This window comes from Microplitis demolitor, chromosome 8 (genome assembly GCF_026212275.2).
Source record: "Microplitis demolitor isolate Queensland-Clemson2020A chromosome 8, iyMicDemo2.1a, whole genome shotgun sequence".
Classification (NCBI taxonomy): Eukaryota; Metazoa; Arthropoda; class Insecta; order Hymenoptera; family Braconidae; genus Microplitis; species Microplitis demolitor.
Window position 1 is genome coordinate 17,981,047 of NC_068552.1, and position 21,929 is coordinate 18,002,975.

The 21,929-nt window shown below is 35.5% G+C and overlaps 3 protein-coding genes across 6 annotated transcripts; 1 reads left to right on the top strand and 2 right to left on the bottom strand.

The window, feature by feature from the left end:
* Nucleotides 1-2,302: 2,302 nt before the first annotated feature.
* On the top strand, nucleotides 2,303-9,438 carry LOC103578324 (titin). Its single transcript, XM_008559347.1, has 4 exons — nucleotides 2,303-2,771; nucleotides 2,866-6,883; nucleotides 6,955-7,098; nucleotides 9,158-9,438. The coding sequence occupies exons 2-4, from the start codon at nucleotides 2,894-2,896 to the stop codon at nucleotides 9,308-9,310; spliced, it is 4,287 nt and encodes a 1,428-aa protein (XP_008557569.1). The 5' UTR covers nucleotides 2,303-2,771; nucleotides 2,866-2,893; the 3' UTR covers nucleotides 9,311-9,438.
* On the bottom strand, nucleotides 7,337-8,656 carry LOC103578323 (U-scoloptoxin(11)-Sa2a-like). Its single transcript, XM_008559346.2, has 4 exons — nucleotides 8,452-8,656; nucleotides 7,942-8,124; nucleotides 7,673-7,876; nucleotides 7,337-7,570 (listed from the first exon to the last, which is right to left on the bottom strand). Exons 1-4 carry the CDS (start codon nucleotides 8,557-8,559, stop codon nucleotides 7,370-7,372), a joined length of 696 nt encoding a protein of 231 aa, XP_008557568.1. The 5' UTR covers nucleotides 8,560-8,656; the 3' UTR covers nucleotides 7,337-7,369.
* Nucleotides 9,439-10,792: 1,354 nt separating the features above from the next.
* LOC103580452 (supervillin) lies at nucleotides 10,793-21,688 on the bottom strand. 4 transcript variants are annotated; one of them, XM_014443102.2, is made up of 16 exons: nucleotides 21,165-21,688; nucleotides 20,468-20,569; nucleotides 20,311-20,385; nucleotides 20,124-20,212; nucleotides 19,511-19,637; nucleotides 19,179-19,437; nucleotides 16,795-18,201; nucleotides 15,759-16,648; nucleotides 14,938-15,686; nucleotides 14,542-14,818; nucleotides 14,395-14,436; nucleotides 14,130-14,298; nucleotides 13,881-14,038; nucleotides 11,575-13,805; nucleotides 11,348-11,503; nucleotides 10,793-10,991 (listed from the first exon to the last, which is right to left on the bottom strand). In XM_014443102.2, exons 2-16 carry the CDS (start codon nucleotides 20,565-20,567, stop codon nucleotides 10,905-10,907), a joined length of 6,816 nt encoding a protein of 2,271 aa, XP_014298588.1. In that variant the 5' UTR covers nucleotides 20,568-20,569; nucleotides 21,165-21,688; the 3' UTR covers nucleotides 10,793-10,904. The 4 variants fall into 4 exon arrangements, with proteins under 4 accessions (XP_014298588.1, XP_014298585.1, XP_014298587.1 ...); XM_014443099.2 differs by having other exon boundaries at nucleotides 19,179-19,452; XM_014443101.2 differs by lacking the exon at nucleotides 21,165-21,688 and adding an exon at nucleotides 20,691-20,797 and having other exon boundaries at nucleotides 19,179-19,452.
* Nucleotides 21,689-21,929: the final 241 nt, after the last annotated feature.

The window sequence follows — 21,929 nt, forward strand, 5'->3', positions numbered from 1 at the left end:
CAATTGATGGTTAAAAAAAATTCTAATGTGACCCTAGATGAGTCACAGCGGCTCACAACACAAAAGTGGCCCTCTGAGAGGGTGACCTAGCACAAACTTCTCTTTCTGGGCATCCATGATTATTTATTTGAAATAGCAAATTTTAAATTTTATCTGTAATTACTATTTAATTTTGAGCTGCATTTTTCTCCGTGCATTGAAAAAAATAACTTTTCGCTATAAATTTGCAAATTTTGAAAAAGAAGGTAAGATGTTATGGGTTTTAATCCGATTTCCGGAAATTGAGTTATTACCAGATGTTCACGTTTTAGAGTTTTCGGAAGAGCTTAAAATTTATCGGCAGTAATGTTTCCGGATTCTTTGAGATCTTTATCAGTTCTTGTGCGTCAACAGGTCATAGTGGGGGCTCATATTGAAAGGAATCAGTTTTTAGGCATGTAATTGCTGTACGTACACAGATAAAGCCCTATACGAAAATACTTCTAACTTTCTCCCTCAATAGTCTTCGTACTCTAATGCAGTCGGTTCGCTATTATTCCAATAGTAATTGTCGTACGGGCTTCATACTGACGTTGTCCTGTTGTTTCCTTCGTCTAAAGTTCAAATTTTGTGGCTGTAAGATTGAAAATTTTTTTATGTTTGCATATTCATAATTCATACCAAGTTCGTTTTGAGTTTTTTTTATTCGCCGTTAAACAAAGGAAAGATGGTAAAGATAACTAATATTTAATCAACGGATTATCAAGAAAAATTCACATAAATTAATATATTATTATATTTTAGGAATCATTATGCGAGTGCACGGAATTACATTGTTTTGCGAAGAACGCAAACCGAATAAAAAATATAAAGAAGACGTGCAAGTTGATCATCAAAGGGTTTACTACGGCTAAAAAACTTCTTGAGAAGATCGAAAATGTAGAAAGAAAAATTTACCTGAAAAAAAAAAATCTAGAGAAGTTGAATAAAAAGTTGGAGAAATACAAGTCATCTAAAAGAATGTATGATATATTTTTGTGGAGGGCGAACTATTATTTAGATGAGTGCAGTTGGGCATCCGAAATGCTCGAAACGTTGGATATTGGTCTCGATTACTGGGTTGAAAGAGTGTATCACGAGAACTGTATCAGCGACTTATCAGGGCTCAGCCCAGGGGATATAGAGATCAGTCTCAAGTCGTTGAAACGATTTTTCTCTTCTTCAAGAATATTTAGTTTATAAATTTGTTTCCAAGGTGCACAAAAAAAATTTCTTACTTATTGTTGGATATAAACTTAACAATTGTTTAGTGGTGACAAATTGTCGGCTTGAATTAAAAAAAAAATCAACAGTTCCTTTTTGTGCCGCTTGGATATTAATTACGATATATTTTTCAGTATTTTAATTTTATTTATATAAGCTTTGTATTTAATATGACAATAGCAAAATATCTTTTTTTAATGTATTTTTATTAATAATAAATAATGTAAAATTCAAAATTTCCTACTACATGTTATGTCTTTACAATTTATTCATTTATACCAGCAGGACTCACTTTTTTTATTAATTAAAAATTATAAATTGTCACATCTACTACATTTATCAATAATAACCCTGGTTAAAAACTCCGATTGGAAAATCCTAATCTGAAAGTTCCGAATGAATTCGATTGAAAGTTAATCTAAATCGGAAAAAATTATTATTTTCCGATTGAATCTGATTAAAAAAATTTCAGCCAGACTCAATCAGAAAATAATCGAAAAATAATTTTATTACTTTCCAATCAAATGCTTGAAAACTGACTACGTGCAAAAAGTCTGTTAGAGATGTATCGAAAGTCCGGTTAAAAGTCTGTCGAAAATTTGTAGAAAGTGTCTAAAAGGTGTCTGGAAAACTTGTGAAAACACTAATTGCACATAAAAAAAAAATTTCAATTAATAATAATATAATTTTATCAATTCCGAACGTTGCCGAGCAATTCCAATTTTATTTTTGTTTCCCATTGAATCTCATTGAAACTCAATCGGATTTCTATCGGATTCAATCGGAGTTTTTAATCCGGGTACATTCGGAAATTCTCTAACTCTAGCTCTCGTTAGTTAGAGCTAGAGCTAGATCATTCCCGAATGCACCCAGGAAATATATTAATTATTTGAATATTGGCGCCAAATTCTATTTTTCATGACATTACCAACCACACCTCAGAACTCACTACAATATATTAGACATATTTATATCTATATCTATAGTTTCACATGATGACAGTCATCACCATTGGGCAACAGAGTCATCATCAACATCATCAAGTTTGCGTGTGATGTGGCAGGCCTGACTTAAATGGTTGATTGCATTGCCGATGTCGTTCTCGGCAAAATAATTGTCGTGTGTTGTCGTGAGTCTCATTTCCACCCGATTAAAAATAACAATAAAACCCCAAGCAATTTACTGAGATTATAAATAATCATTTACATAAATCACTCACATAAATGACCCACTCATTAGTATAAAAACAAGTTACTTAAATAATTAATTGTTTATTTAAAAAAGGGTTACTGGGCTGGTTGCTGTTATCAGTGATGATGGTCTGACCCTTCATCATAACGTTCCATGTAAACATTGCAAATGAGCTTTGTGCGTTTCAATTTTATTTTATCATCTTATTTATTATTTTTATAGTTACTGTTTTTTATTTACTGATATTTTTTTCTATTTATTGCCATAAGTTTATTGTTATTTATACTCATAAATATGAGTTATGATTTTTGATACTCCCAATTATGACCACGTTTATGGTAAGTTTACATTCGGCTTTTGATATTTTACTTGATTTATAATAAAATATTACTTAGTACTTAAAATTAAATAACAAACGTCATTTTTTTACAGATTTTCTGATAATTTAATTTTTTATCTGATGAAAATAATAATGGATCAACAAAATATCAATGAAATAAATGTTGATCAGTCGGTTTCAGAGGCTAGTGAACTTTCTGCTTCAATTGTTAAAGAAATAGCCGATAGTGAAAAAATAGTTGATACAAATGATGATACGAAAAATGATGGCGAGGTTATGGAGCAACTAAATACGCCGGATAAAATTGATCAATTGCCGGACAATTGCGTCGAAATTAATAATTCAACTGGCAAAGAACTTAATCATGATGATAAGAAAGAAGATGGTGAAGCAGAAAATATCAACACGACTGTAAATGAAGGTGGTGATGATGATGAAGGAGAGAAAGCTGATACATATCACGTGGATGATGGTAAGGATCAAACTGATGATAGTAAGGATCAAGCTGATGATGGCAAGAAACCAGATCAAGTACGTCCAGTGGAAAGTAAAATGGATGTTGATGGTGAGGTAGAGGAGACCAAAGAGTGCGAAGAGGCTAAAGACAATTGCAATTCAGTTACTACTGAAGAAGTGGTTGATAATGACCCGGTGGTGGTGACTGAAGAGGAGGCTGTTGGAGATACGATAGATATGATTGAAGAAACGATCGTTATTCCGAGCGAATATGAAGCTGGGGAAGTCATTAGTTTACAGAATGATAAAGTTACTGTTGTCTCTACTGACCACATGAGTTCTGAGGACACCAATGATGATGAGGAACAAACGACGGAGACTATTGAGTTCAATGTCATTGAGTACACGGATGTCGAAGGTAATCAGGAGCTGAAAGTGGAGAAGGTTGAGTCTTGTGAGTTTGTAAAGACGTCTGGTGATGCGGTGGCTTCTTTGGTGGTTGATGAATCTGCTATCCAGGACAAGGATGAGCTGAAAGAAATTCAAGAGTCTTTGGTGGAGTCGATGGAGGTAGATGGGGCTCTGGAGAATGGTCAGTGTGTTGAAGAGCACATTGAGTGTATAGAGAACGAGGAGTCGAGCGAGAGCAAACAGGGTTCGGAAAAAAAACGTAGTGTTATTCAGGATATCTTTGATGACTGGAGGGATGAACATGTTGAAGAAGACTCTACTTCTGTTCAGTCGCATGATACTGTTGAGTTGGAACTCAAGAGTCTGCTGGATGATGATAAAAGTTCTTCGAAACCAGAAGAGATGGAGGAAACTGTCATGGTAAGGCCGAAAAAAAATGCTGGCTTGTCTCCGACAGTTAAAACTCCGTCTGCGTCGCCGAGTGTTGATTCTGCGGTTAAGAAAATTGTTAAAGATGATTCTGTTAAACCACAAATACAAAAGCTGACACCACCGAGAACGCCAGAGTCGACGAAAGTCGCGAACAAATTATCGACTCCGCAATCTGGGACACTTAAGTCTGCGGGACTTACTGATAGTTTGTCATCGCCGAGTGACGGCTCGCCGGTAGTCTTCAAGGGCTTCAAGAGCAAAGAGCTCGAGACAGCGAAAAAAGAAATAATTATTGTTAAAAAAATGAGGAAGGAAGCGAGTGAATCAGTGACGTCTACGCCGACATCAGTTTCTTCTCAGGCTTCGTCAGCGCCAGAAAACCGTCTGATAGCCCCGGTGTCGAGTGAAAAAACTAGTACTGATAAAGAACTTTTGGCGATTCTTGAAGGCGACGTTGATCCTGACTGGTCGGACTTGAGATCTCCAACGCTGGTTCAAGAGCCGGAGAAAAAGAACGAACTCGTTGTTCAACGGAGTTCGCCGACTAAATTGGATCCGTTGATGGAGCGTGAGCTTGCTTTGAAGCAGCTTCTAGAGCTACCGGCGACTCCTAAAAAAGCGTTGCCTCAGAAAAAAAAATTTACGCCCAAGTTGATCCGCCCGGCTAAACCTCACAAGGAAGTTAAAGAAGTTTCCAAAGAAGTTAAAGAGGTTCCGAAGAAACTAGTGAGTATTGATTTGGTTGATAAAGATGCAAAGGAGATGGTTCAGGAGCAAGAACTTGTGTCAATTGATTTGACAAGTTCCGATGATGTTAAGACTGATGAAACTAGATCAGGGAGAAAAAGAAAACCCACTGAGAAGGCACGCGAGTATGAAATCAGTCCCAAGCGCCAGAAGACTATTAAGATCAACAAGAGTACGACGAGCAAGAAAACAACTAAAGATAATTCTAGCGCTGGTAAGTCGAAAGATTCTGTGGAAAATAATTTAAATAATGCTGCGGACAATGCGGAAGTGGTAGATAAGAATAAAGATAAGGATAAGAATAAAGATAAAGAAGATAAAGATGAGTCAGAAGGAGAAAACACTGATTCTACTGTTGTGATAGAAAATGATGTAGAAGAATCTGAATCAAAGGCTGATAAAGTTCCTGATGAATCTGCGAAGAAACCAAAGGACACGACGAGCAAGAAAGCCGCCCCTTCTAATGCTAAAAAGAAAGTCACCAAACCTAAAGCTCCAGCTCCGAAGAAAGCGCCACCCAAGACGGTGGCTAAAAAATCACCAAAAGTCACTAAGGCTGTGAAGAAAAGTCCTGACGGAACTGAACCCAGACCCAAGAAAAAAATAATCGCTGAAATAGATCGGCTGCTCCAGGATGAAGGGGTTGTCAATTTGCTGTACGACGTTGAGCAGCCGAGCAAACGTCTTGTTCCAGTGACCAAAACTCAGGCTAAAGTAATGGACATGCAGAAAGTCCAGCGTGAATTAAAAATCCGTACTAAACTTGTTCGCAATGCTGTGCTGAGACTACGAACCTCTGGAACTTCTCCTGCAAATGTCACCTCGAGATCCAAGAGACACGAGCAGCAGCAATCGTCACTTCATTCAACGCCGGAAAAAAAATCCGACTCGTCAAAGTCACCGCGTTCTTCGATGGCATCACCAACGGAGTTTATGTTCCCCGCGAAAATACGAAATGCTGCGCACGAGTCTATTATCATCCGCAGACACTCCTCGAGTTCCTTTTCAAGTGCTTCAGGCAGTCCGCGGGTCAGCATAGACGGAGTCGAGAGACATTCGAATGCGGACAGTGGCAGAATGGATGATCATACATTGAGATCCAATAAGAGACGTCTGTCGCAGGAGGATAAGAAAAAGTTAATGCCTGATTCCAAGAAAAGTAAAAAAGATATTGATAAAATAAATGATTTGATGGCAATGTTGCCTAAAAATAAACAGCCTCAATCGCTGGCCAAGGCTGTCAAGAAAGCGGCGATCGATAAAAAAATAAAGAAGCAGATTGCTGATGATGAAGATGAGAATGAGGAAGAGTCGAAAGCAACTAAGAATGGAGCTGCTGGGAAAAGTAACGTGAAGACTAAAAAAATAACAAAGTCGAAAGTTTCTTTTGCTAAGGAGGAAGTTGACATCAAAGAGGAACCAACTGAAGAGGACGACGCACTGTCAGCTTGTCTTGCTGAGGCAGTGACAGCGTTGGCCACTGAAAATACCGGTCGTACGAGAGCTGGTGCTGTCAATAGAAAAACAAAGTCGCGCAGCGATGCCGAAAGCATCAAAGCTAAAGATAAAATCCAGTTTAGTAATAAAGAAATAATTGTCCAGAGACACGGGAATCTCGTCCAGCTGATTCTGACACCATCTACTTCTTCTAAAATAAGAAACGGCGTGACGTTGCAGATGATGCAGGAGTTTCGCGAAGCTCTGACGATACTCAAAAAGGATGATGACTGCAGAGTTGTCTTACTCACCTCCACAGGATCGAGCTTTTGCGAGGGACTCGACTTGTCTTCGCTTCTTCAGGATAACAAAGACACCAGGCGGCTCCGAGCGCAAGAATTAGCCAACGGCGTTAAAGATTTCATAAAAAGTCTGGCTACTTTCAACAAGCCCATTGTCGCTGGTGTCCAAGGGACGGCTGTAGGTCTGGGAGTGACGATGCTGCCGCTCTTCGACCTTGTGATCGCAAGTGATAAGGCTACTTTCAGTACACCCTACGGCAAGCTGGGGCAAATCGCCGAAGGCGCAGCTGTCTTTACTCTGTCCCATGTACTTGGTAGCGCGGTGGTGAGTTTTTTAAATAAATAAATAATCATGGATTTAACTGTCATTTAATTTTTTTATTTATTTAAATGCAGACGAGTGAATTACTGCTGGGCGGAAGGACACTTACGGCGAATGAAGCTCTGAGAGCAGGTCTTGTAACGAGAGTCCTCTGGCCTGATCGATTCCAAGTCGAATTACTGCCATCACTTCGCGTAATGAGCGAGCAATCATCTCAGGTAATTAATCTTCTTATATAATTATTCAAATCGCAATTACGTTAAAAAAATTAGATTTTGGTAAAAATGTCAAGAGACCTTTTTTGTAGAGAATTTTGTCAGCTACAAAATTGTATATATGAATTTTTTTCGTATCTGAAGTAATTTCTCCAGGATTTTAATTTTTTTACAGCAACTTTGAGATGTAAATTTGGATATTTAAAAAAATTTTCGTTGGGTCTTGAATTTATTTGTAAAAAAATATAAAAATAACTAAAGTTTAGAATCAGTACTAGTATACTCTACTAGTTTTATTCCACGGGTCACAGTAAGCTTTGTAAGCTGACCCTAAGTACATTAACTCCTGGACCATCTCCGTAGTCTTGTACTCGGTGATGCAGAGATTAGCTCTTGGACATGCGCACCGGTAATAAATTGAATATAAATCTGGTCGTACGTATCCACAGAAATCGTAGCTGTAGCATATTCTTTGCTGAAATATATACAGATATATATTTTGAGATAAATATTTAATAAATAAATAAGTAGATAATATTTAAAATAATAAAGAGTTATTGTATTCCTGATTCATTACTTTTGAGCACTTGTACGATTGGTAAAGTTGATTGTCCATGTACTCATATTTTTTCAATCTCCAGTAGTGAGTCGACGGACATATACAGTCGACCGTGACATTATGAGCAATCATATGTGAATTGTCATCATTTATAAATCCACGTACAACAGCGGCTATTTGTTTGGGTTTACATTCATCTTTTTCTTTTATCGGCGCACAAAACTATTGAACAATATTTACTATAATTATTATGTTTTTAAAGTAAAATTTAAATTACTAAAATATACTTTTAAAATAGCCCGATTATTGAGAACTATAGATGAGTTGTCAGCTTCTTCAGACCAAGGACATTCTACTCCATCGGGACATCGGCAAAGTCTTTCTGCCAAATTAGGCATCCAGAAACGTCGATGTACAACATTACAAACTTGATCTTTACCACATTCATCTAAAGTTAATTCTCCAGTTGTCTGTATACAGGAAAAAAAAAACAGATTTCTAAATTTAGTTATAATTACTAGTGGAAAATAACTCGAAACTAATAATGAATCCGATAGTTTTTAATTTTGACTCAAGTATAAAATTACAAACGTTTTGTAATTTTTAATTTATGACAGCATATTTTACTTACAGAATAGTAATTTTGAATTTTTGTCAAAAGTAAAAGCTTCGGGTTATTTTCTCATAGTAATTTTTGCCCACTTTTTTTCGTGTAAAAAAAAAAAAAAAAAAATATCAGTCTAGTAATAACTACTCAAGTAATAGCATGTAAATTATATGCTGAAGTTGATACTTACACCTTCGCGGTATTTAAAAATAATACTACTTGGCTTACTGCTAATCCTCGTGTAATTTGACAAACACAGTACCGGTAACACAAATAGCAAACAAGTGATTTTCCACATAGTTTATAAATTTAGCTTTGAACTGTTTCAGTAAACAGTAACGGATGATTAATAGAAAATTTTATCGGATTATTTGTAATAATACAAAATAATAGTACTGGTGATCATCCTACACAACGCCTACACCCGACATATTCCATATATCGAGAGAGTGGCGGATTATTATTTTATTTTAAATATTTACAAACAAAGTCTGTTTTTAGAAACACGCGAGCAGATTTCTCTTGAGGCTTGATGACAACTGAATAAATTAAATTATCTGATTAATTTATTAATTAATCAGCCCTCGTATAAATTTAATTTATAAAACGATTTTAAAATCAGTTGAATTTAATTATTTATGCAAATAAGACTCGACAAAGTTCGCTAATTACAAGCTCATTTAACAGAAAAAAATAATCATTAGAAGTGTGCGAATCGCGTTTGAATTATTCGCTCATTAATGATAATTAAAATCACGGCTGATTGACATTTTGAGAAAATTTTATTTATTTTTATTTTCCAAAAAAATTCTTAATTATAAGAAATAAGTTGGATAGTTTTGTAAGATACTTAACAGTAATTATAAATTAATGAATTAATTAATTTTATTTTTTAGTCAATGGAAGCTACGAAAGCGCTCCTACGTCACAGTCTTCGTAAAAAATTAGACGCCGCCTTGGAGTCTGAGAGTTATCTGTTGATCCAGCATTGGTGTTCGATCGAGTGTCAGGAAGCAATAAAAGCTTATTTGGATGAAAAAGTTCAGTGAGTTACTACCATGGTATAAAAAAAATTTTAATATAAATGATAAAAAGAAAAAAACAATAAACGATAGCGTTAATGATACTTGTTATCGGTGAATAAAATAAAAATAGTGTGTGAGAATTTAAAAATGAATATATTGTAGTGAGATCTTTTTTTTCTCTTATATTTTAGAGCTGTGTATATTGCATAAAAAATTAATCACTAGAGTCCGTGCGCTGTGAAAAAAATTTATTTTAGAATCGTGTATTTAAATTTTTTAAAATTCAAATCGCAATAATGTCACTGTAAGTTATCAACCGGCTTTCAATTAATAATTATTATTATAAATATCATCTTATAAAACTCGATGGAATTAATGCCTTCTGATTGCCTCGATCTCGAAGTACATCGCGCCGGGGTTAATTACTAATTAAAATTAAACAAAATGAAGAACAAAAAAAATTTTAAATAAATATTTACGTGTATTAAAAATCATTATTTCTTATTTGGTAATTAGAAATAATAATTATTGAGCAAAACGGACTTAATTATATGGTTTAAAATTATTCATTTTCATTAGTAATTAATATTTTAATTATATCAGACAATCTTATACGTATTACTTAACATGTACTCTTCATGTTTTATATTTTTTCCTCTTATATTTTAATTAATTAATTATAAATATTGTTAAAATTATAAAAATTAATTACGTGTACGAGAATCAAATTATTGAATTTTTTTCCGTACAAAAAAAATAACATTGATATTAATATTCGTAAAGAGAAAAAATGTTTATTAACAAAAAAAAAAATATTCATAGATAGAAATATAATAATGATAATAAATAAGACTATTGATATCAATAGTTTAATAAAAAGAATTTATTAATTAACTTTGTCTTGTTTTATTTTTTAATTGATTAATTATTCGCTATATAAATATGTATTCATAGAATTTAATAATTTGATGTATTGATTATTTTAAATTAACTATTGATTGCAAAGCAAAATCAATTAATATGTACAATCAAATTTATACGCAACTGTATTTCGGGAATCAGGCAGTTAAAAAAAAACAACCGTGTGAATATGGAATTATTGTAATAAAATAGAATAGAAATAGAAATATTAAAATTTAAATGTTTGTAATGATAGATGGTAATTATTTTGTCGGTTGAACGTGAAAATAAATTAATGGATTGTATTGAGGATTAACAATAATTAATAATTAATAATTGTTGTGAGAAAGGACACAGAAATGTCTTGTAAGATTTAACGGTTTAAAACACATGTATTATTTGATAAATATATATAAAACCCGTACAAATATAAATGAAATATTCACAAGCCAATTTACGATTATTATTTTTTTTTGTTAGTGTATTAAAAATATATTTTTCGGAATAATACTTTAGCCTAAGTCTTTTTTATCTTCATTTTTCGTTTATCAGCTCTTGAGTTTGCGTGAAAAAAAAAATCAACCATTTTAAAAAGACGTCTTGATATTAAAATTACATAAATTGCATTGGCAATTTAATTATTTGATTTTTGTATATAAAATAACATTTTTTTAAATTACTGTACACATGTTTCAGTAAATTTAACCGTCGGTATGTATCAAAAAAGGCCGATTTTCTTTTTAATATCTATTTGCTTCCATGCCGGAAGTTCTTTAAATTCTTCTATGCTCATACCCAGTAGTTCCTGGTAAAAAAAAAAATTTTTTAATTATTTTATTTATTCAAATTTATATAAATACTAAGAGGCTGTTCATAAAATAGTGGGAGGTCTAAGCGAAATTCAAATTGAAAATTTTTTTGGTTTTTTTAAATTCGATTTTTTTGCTACGAGTCATTTATTTCATATTTTTAAATATATAAATTTGTGTTTTATTAATTCTCATGTACAATTACGGGACTGGGGGATTTAGTATTTGTGATGCAAACTTGATAAGGGGAGTTACAGAAAATGTGACAGGGTGACGAAGGGGTGGGGGTTTAAAAAGGTAAAATTTTTCGTGATATTTTATGAACAGCCGCTAATAAGAATATAAAACGTACCAAAAAGTGTTGCGGAGACAAATATAATTCTAATGAAGTCGGATCAACACCTTCAGGTAACGGTCGTTGTAGTAATTGAGCAGGTGGATAAGTACGTTGCATTAAACGAGCCAGCTCGCTTTCAACAGAAAGTATTTCACCAGGAGCACGACCATCCTATTTTTGCAAATTACTTTAATTATTAATTCATTCAAATATATATTAATAATAATGATAATAATAAGAACCTTTATATTTAATTCAGCGATGTCATCACGATCAGTCCAAGTGGGAAAAAGATTTATGAATTCAAGCGGTTCCAGCCCGGCCCACACGAGATAAACGCAACATTTTTTAATACTCGAGTGTGTCTGCATCTTTTTCCAGTAGTCAATAGCAACTGTCATAGCAGCTTTTCGTTCAGCTTGCCATCTTACAGCGCCACTTCCTGTCTGATCCTCTTCGCCGGTGTCGGGCCACCAGCCCTGCCACAGCCAAACTTCATCTTTGTTGTCCAGCAAAAATAAAGCTGGCTGGTTTACTTGGTACAGCTCCTCTTGTAAAAACGGAAAAGGCGTCGGCTCCTTGGATCGATGTGGGCACAAAATTTCAGTCGCTGTAAATTCTCCCGACAGGCTCGAAAAGTGAAAGAGTCTTGGCGTATGGTGCGGGATGCTCTTTCTGTTGAGAGTCATGTGTAATTTTCTATTCATCACGCCATTTAAAAACTCCTCGGGTTCTTCACCTTCGTATATTTCACAGATACTCGGGTTACAATCACCGAGCCCGGCTTCAGGCGGACAATTATCTTTCAGTTTCCCAGCAGCATGTAAAGCATTTTCACGAATATGAGAAAGCGAATGCCGTCCATACCACACGGAAATTTTTTCAGACTTACTGTCAAGGAAGACTAGAGATCCCCGACTCTTTAATTGTCGCGGACTACATGGAACTTCAATTAAACAAGTTTCGGATTTTTCAGCGCTCCGACTAACGTAAATACGTAATTTATTGTAATTGCGTTTGTCGGATTTTTTTCCCGAGTGAATTACCATACCGCCTTTAAATAAATTAAGAAAAGCCGCGGGTTCATTGCCTTCGACTACGCGTATTTGAGGGCCTTGCTCTTTGTCCAGTTCGACGGTGAGCAAGGCAGCAGTACCCTGTTTATTAAGCGAGGCATTTCTGCCTTGCCAAATAAAATACGCGCACCGATCGCGGCCTTCAACTGCGTGTTTTGATGGCAATCCACTCAGTTCGCGTCCCGTAACGGTGATAGTATACATCCACCGAACAATGTAACTATCACCCGTGAAAAATTGTCCAACGGAACTATCATTCAACTGACTATAAGAGTACTCATCAATGTGCCACACAGTAACATTCGTGGTCATTACCAAGTACTGACGACTGAATTCCTGGTCGAACCAACCGCTTCCGCGGCCCAGATGACAGCCTTCGAGTATCAAATCAACAGGCGTATCATTTGGCTGAAGCATTAAATTAACATCAGGTGGTTCGACAATTATTTTACCATCAACTTGTTCTTTTTCTTCCGGCTTTTTAACTTTTATAACTCCAGCGGCATTTGGCCAATCAAGAAATTTTTCACGGAAGAGTATCGTCTCAGTGTGCTGAGTTAATTTAGCAATCAAACACCACTCGGGACGTTTTATGTTTTTCTTTACAGCAGCTGGCGTAACAGCGCGCCGTCCAATTATTTTAGCAGCATCTATTGGACAGGCAGTACAGTCCGAATAGTCGTACCCTTCATCCCACAGATCTTGTGCTAACCGTGTTGCCACCCTACGCTTCTCCATGGAAGCTATTTTTCCATGCCATATGTACATCTCGCTACCAAAATCAAAGACTAAAATTTTACTGGGATCAAGTATTTTTATCTTTGGTATCGTACCCCAGTATTTATCCAGAGGTATCAGTTCATCATTGACAACTTCGTAGACAACGTTGGTAGCAATTAATGCCGACTCGTACAGTTCATCTTCATCAGGATGTCCAGCTTCAACGACATCAGCATTAATATCCTCCTCGCCTAGAAGTCTCCAAAAGTTCTCCGTGTCTGTCACCGCTCCCGTCGTCTTGCCCTCGTGTATTGTCACCACACGAGCAGCATGACAGCCCAGGTCTTTGTGTCTCTGTATCCTCGATGCTATGTCAGCAGCTCTAGACTTCTCAATGACGTTGCTGAATTTTCCTGAGTAATGATACAGCTCTGATCTTGTTACCAGAATGTAATTGTCACCAGAGTTTACGCTCGCAGCCACAGGTTCGACTAGACGGACTTGAACGTGTCGGCGACCTTTCACTAGTATCAGCATCAAGTCTTTGTAAGAACGTAGTTTACTATTATTACCAAACGCAACCTCATCACTGACATTCTTCAGAGTTATCGCATTGAAATTTTCCGTCGAAGCTAGACCGGCTAGTGCTTCCACAGCCAAAGTTGAATTTTGAGCAACTGCAATATCAAATTAAATCAGTAATTTATAATTTTTTAGTAATAAATTTATTTAAACCACATATTTATTCATACGTTTTTCAATGTTTGTCATCTTCATAACTCTTTCAGCGACACCAGTATTTATTTCAGTATATTCATCCTTGATATCCGTCCGCGCAGCCAATATTTTAATTGGATTTCTTGAAGAAACATGTCGCCGTTTAAATTTTGTTGTTCTTCGTGTACCGAGTCTGTTGATAAAACGTTATCTTTTACAATAAATCCATCCAAGATTAGCTATCTATTATAATAAAGTAAAATAAAATAAAATAATAAGCTTACAACTCAGAGTATGGAGTAATGACATCAAAGTCACTTTCATCAACGTCGATACTTTCTTCCCGACACTTTTCTACAGAGAGACTGTCAAAAAACGAAGTGAAAGTCTCATCATCGGGACGAGTAACGTATTGGACTGTGCTCGGTCTGCCATTTGTCTTTGACTCCTCGCCTATTGAGAAAAAAAAAAACAATATAAAATAATACAGCCATTTAACTGTTACGTCATTTTTAATTAGCGAGAATAAATAAATTTGTGTTAACATACCGCTATCCTCGCTCATTACTGTCGCTGTGTCTTTAGCACTTCCTACGCCAGGTAAAAAAAATAATGACAATTAATCTCTTGGTATTATTATAATTAAAATAAAAAATGTCTATTAATCACCAGGTGATTTTTATAAACGTGTCTTACCTTTCCTGTGGTCAGGCCGAGGAATTTTTTTCTTGCCATCAGAAACACAAGAGTTGCCCATTGAATCAAAGAGCTTAGGATGTGAGTTAAGTGAGTCAGGTAATTCCACTCTCATTTTACCGGCGACTGAAAAAGTAAGCGCGTCTGTTACAACGACCCGTTTGCGCCAGCCTTCAGCCGCTGATTCCAATTTTTCCAGCCGATCAGCTAATCTCCGTTGCTTAATCGCCAGATCCTCTTTCTCTGTTTGACAAAGATCGCTGCTCTTCTTGGAATCCTACATAAAAATAGCAACACCTCTATCATTATTATCTTTCAAGATTACTATGATTATCGCGCGGCAATTTTAAAGTTATTAAATAAAACAAATATAATTTCAAAAAAAGTAGCGCTCACATTGTCCATGGACTTGTCGGCAATAATTAGAGGCACAGTTTCAGTTGTCACTCGGCGCTTCCAATCAGTTGTGCCGCTGCGCTGAAGTGCAGCCAGACGGTCGGCGATACTCATGCTCGGAAAATCAACAGAATTTACAACCGATACTGGTCTGAGATTTTTTTTACTTGCTAAAGTATTGTCTTCATTTAAAATACTCTCACTTTCAGATTTACGTCGGAATTTGCTGGTATTTAAAATTCGCTGTTTTAGATTTTTCTTTAATTTATCACTGTCGATTATCGTATTACTGCTGCTACTGCTGCTACTGGTAGTGTTACTTATACTATTGCAACTATTATTACTATCAATAAACTCTGATGAAGGCACTGTATTGTCTCTCTTGACACTGTTGCTGTTCATCACAACTACTCGAGTTGATTCACAAACACGACTAAAATTTTTATTCCGTAAAATAACTCCATCGTTTACGTCTGTGCAGTATTCATTATATGACTCACTCTCTTCACATTGCTTAACAATCCGTGGTTCTTGTTCTCTCGAGTACGATATTTTATTATTATTTACGCAACAAGCAATATCTACATCTACATCTACATCTGATGATGAGCTTGAAGAGGATCCAGATACTGGAATAAAATCTTGCTGCTTTTGACGAATTCCTAGTGCGTGTAAACTTGAAGATTTCAAAATTCCTTTAGGCTGATCGGTATTTGACAGCGAAATAGTTTCCGGTATCGCGGCAGTTCCTGTAAAATAAAATATAAATAATAAAAATTTAATTTATCCCAAGATTATGATTAAAAAAAAAGTTATTTTACCGAGAGATTCATCAGGAAGTTTTTTAAAATTATCCGTTTTTGATGGAATGCTTCTTGACGCGACCTCGACCTCTTCTAAAGTAACTGGCTGAGTTCTAAACCGACTGTTCATTCTCCTTTGCGCCCGATCGAGTGTAACGTCAGATTTGCTGATGGTCTCAGTGGCAATGCGCCGATTAAAAAATTTAACTCGCTCAGCAAGGCTCAGTTTCGACGGATCGACGTCATCAGTTTTTAAATCTTGCCTCCGGACAGGAGCAGCGTCAAGCGATTTCATACCAGCAATTTTATCAATTCCCTGATTCTGGAGCACTGCTTCGTGCACCTCCTGATAAGTAACTGGCTGGGTAACAAACCTGTCATAAAGATCTCGAGAGTGAGGCTGCCCTAATGCATCATTGCGCTGTCGTTGTTGGTGGCAGTTACGCCGTGGCAACTTGCTCTCCTTCACACTCGTAATTTTAACCCGTTCTTCTTCCACAGCCTTGAAACGTAACGCCATTTGTGATACATTCCTACCACTGAGAGTACAAATCTGTCTTCTATTTTCCAATGTCGACGAATCTAATTTTTCTGTATCCTTATTTATTCCGATGACATGCATTTTTTCAACCGCCGGCTTCTCGTCTGCCTTCACCTTCCTCAGCTCCAATAATTTAACACTCGGGCTGCTGTCTATTACGACAGTACTGGGCAGTGTTTGAAGGACGTCAATGGTATTAGTTAATTCTTTACGATTTCTGTAGCGTCGTGATATATGACGTGCACGACGTAACTTAACAATATTATCATTTAATTTATTATTGCTGTTGATGTTTGTTGAATTTGTTTCGTCATCGTTGGTTGCACTGTCTTCAGCATTTGAATCACAATAAATTACTTCGTCTTCTCTGCAATAACATAAATAATATTATAGACAAAATAAATTTAATAAGAAACGTTACTTATAATATTAAGTGGTACTACTAATTAAAATAATATCGAGTAATTGGTAGACTGAAAATGAAACGGTAGGAAAAAGCAGACAATGACGTACCTACTGGGTAACTTGAATGAGACTATAGGCGCAATGGATGAAGTGAAATTGTTACAACGTAATGATGAACTGATTGAAGTGGGTCTACAGTCAACGTCAATAATATCTTTATCAGTATTATCGTACATTTCACTCCAGTCGTCGTGGGACGAGTGCTCGTGGCCAACGGACCGGGCGCGTTTCCTCAGACACAGATCCCTCGTTGCGTCGATGGATCGCGATCGACCGGAAGATGAGTTCTTAAGTATTGAACGGACTGCATCGCACTCTGGCAGGCTATTGGTGCGACGTTGCAGTGCGCGATTTTTCAACACTGAAAGTTTTTTTGGCGAAACAGCCTCGGATTCATTGCTAGAATCTTCGGAATTTTTTTTCGATGATTTTAATATCGTCTTGGGTTTGTCTTCGTGCTCGTCGGACTCAGTGCTGGATTTTTTTTTCAAAATCGGCCGGGGTTCAAGAGACGGCGGGTCACTAGATGATGATTCCTCGCGGCTCATTTTTTTTTTGAGAATCGGACGGACTTGGGTACAAGCGCCGCCATTCAGAAACTCCGTATCCCCGAGGGTCTTGGCAACGGCAGCAGCAATACTGACATGATGACCAGTGGAATTTAACTTTACACCACCAGAGGATGGTCGCTTTAAGATACTCTGTGGCTCAGTCGAATAAATATCTTCACGATCATCTTCTCCAGAAGTTTTACGTTTTAAAATAGACGTCAGATGTGACTCCGGGCTGCGTGGACGTTTTACGAGCTCGTCTAAAGACGAACGACGTTCGTTTGTAAATATTGGTCGATATTCTAAACTACTTAATTCCGCATATACATCTGGAGAATTACTTCGTCGCCGTAATATCTCGTTTTCATCTAAACTACTTCGTTTTTTTAATATCCCGTGTTTTTTATTGATAACTTTATCACTTTCTAGTGCTACTGTAACAAGTGGACGAGACTCAACCGTAGTCGCGGTCTCAGTATCAAATGACTTGTGTTTAAGTATAGAAATAAGCGCTGATTGATGTCGACTTGATGATAGTGTTGATGATGATATGACTTGGACCTCGTCGTTGATTGTCTTGAGAATAGACGATGATAAATTGGACGTCGTTAATAATGACGGCGATGCAGCCGCACTCGATGTGACAACACACCCAGTCTTGGACGATTGCTTGGCACTGGTGCGCGATTTAGACGTGACCATTTGAGGTATACCAGAGATTTGATAGTCACCAGGTCTTATACTGACAGTTCTACTCTCAATGGGTGTAATCGCGTGGGAGGAAGATGGTGATGATGATGATGAAGTCGAGGAAGCGAGCCTTTCTACACGTTCCATGGTAGCTCTTGTGCGTGCCGTCAGCGCGTCGACCCGCTGCTTCAAAACCTCACTGCTGTCGTGACCGCTACGAATAAAAATAATAATAAAAAAAAATAAAAAAAAAATAAAGTAAATAAAAAACAAAGTCATTTTGCTACTATCAACGTCCGCGAAGCGCACATTGCTCTTTCCCTCGTGTATATGTGTGTGTATGTATGGATATTTTTGCCCCGAGTACTTGATATTCACTCAAGTCTTGTTTTGGAACACCAGCTCTCCTCATTCTTTCTCCCTCATTTTCACTTTCCCTCTTTATTCTACTCTTGCATTCTCTCATTTTTATATTTATATATACACACATACATATGTATACATATAAATATGTGTTTTCACTCACCGCAAACGAGCCAGTTAAATTGCTAACCGCCTTCTCATTATTATAAACGATATCATTTTATATTTTTCTTTTTATTGTTTACTTATTATTTTATTATTTTTTTCTTTTATCATCATCATTATTCACATAAAGGAAGTGCGTCAATAGCAATCGCACTAACCAGATATGACAGTAAGCCGTATGCTAATAGTAAATGCCCACGTGCTACAGGTAATTGTAGCTGAGGCGTATAAATTAACGGCATATTCGGGTTTGTATGAAATAAAAAAATGAAATATTAATTTCCAAGTCCTAGTGTACAGTTAAATACACAAAGAGAATGTGATAAAAGAGAGAAAAAATGATAAATTTATAAACATGTGTATGTACATAGACATGAATTGTGTAGCTTTAAGCATCGTGACAACGCAAAGTAAATAGTAAAAAGCATTTGAATATTATTATGAATAGAGATCTAGTAACTAGACAGTACGTATTACTACGCGGGGCATTAGATCAATTAGATTGTTTGTAGAATGTGTCGTGCGTGAGTTATATTGGCATGTTGGCGCACTAATTTATTAATAGACATAAGTGTATTTGAGTATATAATAGATAGACAACTCTCAACTACAAACACAAACACACGCGCACTTAACAGAGTCCACATAGACGCAATTACATACCCGAGTCGGTTTGCAGTGGAACGTTTCGTGCCGGATGAGGAAGCGAATGTCGTTGATGTAGATGACGAGGACGACGCACGTACTGCTACTGAATCGGATGTGCTTTGATGATTACTGACCCGTCGCGTGTCTTTTGAATCGTGATGATGATAATGACCAACGCCTAACGGACACTGATTTAAATCGCTAGAAGCTGATGACGGTTTTGTCCCGGCAGCTCTTAGTGCCAATCGTTTTGAACGACGGATATTTTTGTCACCTGTAATATTAATTACTTATTATTGGTCTTTAATTATCGCAGTTGTGAAATAATTGTAGTTTTAATCACTCACTATTTTGTGGATCAGCAAATCTCTCTTCGGGCTCAGTCATTTTTGTGGAATATCGCCTCTGGTGATATTTGTCTCTGTCTCTCGGCGAGGTTTGAGAAAGGCTGCTACTCGAAGACATTGGACTTTTCTGTACCCAATAAACACTTATGTAAATGTTATAACTTTTTACATAATTTATATATATACATAATACTTGAAGCTTGAGCTAGCGAGCTAGTTGAGAAATTTATTCACGTGTGGCAATATAATAAAACGCCAACAGGCTTTAATAAATTTTTAAATACACTTCAGCAGTCTACCATGAATAGACTTGACTTTGTTTTTTTACTCTAGCAAAATAAAATAAAAAAAATTGAGTTAATAATTTAGTGATAACGATAATGTAAGCGCGCAAGGTAACTCAGCTATTTAGTATTCAAGACTAAATTATTTAAGAAATGAATATTTATACTCGACGTAGTACCGGTAAAATAATGTACTTTATATTTGAATAATAAATGAGTTCTCTTGGTGATGAATCATGTTAACGACCGTAGATTGACGATTATTAATTAAAACCAGTGCAAGCTACTGGAATTTAATTTAATAAAGAAAAGAATGTTTTTTTTTTTACTTGTTTATTGTACAAGGTAGCAGCCGAGTGTGAACTCCAGGCCGGCACACCGTCGGAAAATCCTGTTTTTCTTGGCAAACTTGAGCCATCTATAAATAAAACAGACAACAGAAGTAAGCCAAACAAATAATATATTTAAGGATTACACCAGCAGTTACCGGTTTTATTATTGATATAAATATATTACCAATTGGAGATACTATTGATGCAGCACGAAGTCTCGACGCCTTGGTTTCGCGGATGCTGGCAGTCTTTTTTCCTACTGAAAAACAACCAACCGTCAGCGATTTAAATTAATTTAAATAATAAACTTTATCATAAATTGTAATTAAAATTTTTCTTACTAATACTGTTTGAAGTACTGGTTCTTGGTCTTCTGGCCAGACTATCAGATGAGCTGCCCTCATTAGCAGCCATCAAATCATTAGCTCCAGCTGCTACCATATCTATTGTAAAAATAAAATTAATAAACAGTAAATAAATTTTTATAAAACTTTTTTTACGACACTTTCAACGGCGTATTGTTTAAATAAATAATAATTATTATTTTTTAATTGAATAACTAACAATCACTGTGTTATTTAAATGGTAATTTAAATGACTGGAATTAAACTTGTTCCTGGTATGAATCATAGAAAAATACCAAAGCATCCTGATCCCCCACTCCCAGAATGAAGAGACTGGAAAATAGCATATCCTACACCAGTACAACACAACTTGGTCAAGGCTTTTTTCGTTTATTTAATTATAGGTCTAAACAATTGCTAACCCATTAATTTAATTATCGTTATGATATCCAGGTTAGACAATTATTGATCCATTAATTTGATATTTATTATTTAAATTTAATATACTTTAGGTTTATCGCTCAAATCTCCAATATGTCATATTTGCCTTTCAGGTGATTGATAAATTTAATTAAAATAATAATAATGGTAACAATGAAAGTAATAGTAATAAATTTTTTATTACTATTATTATTATTATTATTATTATTATTATTATTATTAATTCTATTGTTATTAATGTTTGATAACTTACTGGATTTATTAAATGATCAGACTTGTCGCCATAATATTTTGTCTTGATGATAAAAAATAAACTATCAGCTCATGGGCAGCGTAAATTATTTATAAATAATAACAGTAATAATAATTAAGTATTTTTAAAAAATAAAAACAATTAAACATTGACTTGTACTATCGACTAAATTTTTATCACAGGAGTCATATTTCGATGAACTCACTACCACTGGTGAAAGTTATGTAGCTGAGAAAAAAAAAGAATATTACATTTCTCTTTTTTTATATAATTTTTAAAAATAATAACGGAGATGAAATGTGTAACATAAATAATAAATGTACAATATGGTTTGATAGAATATTAATTATTGTGGAAAACTTGTTGTATGAAACTAATTATTGACACGGAAAAATATAATAATAACAGAGGAGAGATAAGTTAAATCGCGGCAATTTGTTCTCTCCCACATTGCGAATTAGAGTTCGCGACTATTATAGTTTTTTACAATGACATTTGTGTGTGTCCAGGTTGTCATTTGCGGTTTCCGTCGAGATGGAGCTACGAATATTGTTATGGATGTTAAACACACACGCGTCATGTTTTTTATAAAAGAAAATCCGAGTGTGGCGCCATTTTAGTTTTTTTAAGCATCAGTCGATAAATTAAATTTTTTAAATTATTATTTGTATTTAAATTTTTTTAATTTATAGGCGGGGTAAAAAAAATGTATACACTTGTAATTAATTTCATTACTAATTATTCTTCACGTTGTTTAATGATTTT

What these genes read in the sequence shown, in the direction of transcription:
- LOC103580452 (XM_014443099.2), bottom strand. Translation starts at nt 20,567, where the DNA reads ATGGTAGCAGCTGGAGCTAATGATTTGATGGCTGCTAATGAGGGCAGC. An exon ending in CAGTACTTCAAACAGTATTA is followed by an intron (nt 20,386 to 20,467) that starts GTAAGAAAAATT and finishes GTTGTTTTTCAG; the next exon opens with TAGGAAAAAAGACTGCCAGC. An exon ending in CCGACAAGTCCATGGACAAT is followed by an intron (nt 14,819 to 14,937) that starts GTGAGCGCTACT and finishes ATTTTTATGTAG; the next exon opens with GATTCCAAGAAGAGCAGCGA.
- LOC103578324 (XM_008559347.1), top strand. Translation starts at nt 2,894, where the DNA reads ATGAAAATAATAATGGATCAACAAAATATCAATGAAATAAATGTTGAT. An exon ending in ATGTACTTGGTAGCGCGGTG is followed by an intron (nt 6,884 to 6,954) that starts GTGAGTTTTTTA and finishes ATTTAAATGCAG; the next exon opens with ACGAGTGAATTACTGCTGGG. An exon ending in TGAGCGAGCAATCATCTCAG is followed by an intron (nt 7,099 to 9,157) that starts GTAATTAATCTT and finishes TTTATTTTTTAG; the next exon opens with TCAATGGAAGCTACGAAAGC.
- LOC103578323 (XM_008559346.2), bottom strand. Translation starts at nt 8,559, where the DNA reads ATGTGGAAAATCACTTGTTTGCTATTTGTGTTACCGGTACTGTGTTTG. An exon ending in TTTTTAAATACCGCGAAGGT is followed by an intron (nt 8,125 to 8,451) that starts GTAAGTATCAAC and finishes TCCTGTATACAG; the next exon opens with ACAACTGGAGAATTAACTTT. An exon ending in ATAATCGGGCTATTTTAAAA is followed by an intron (nt 7,877 to 7,941) that starts GTATATTTTAGT and finishes ATTGTTCAATAG; the next exon opens with TTTTGTGCGCCGATAAAAGA.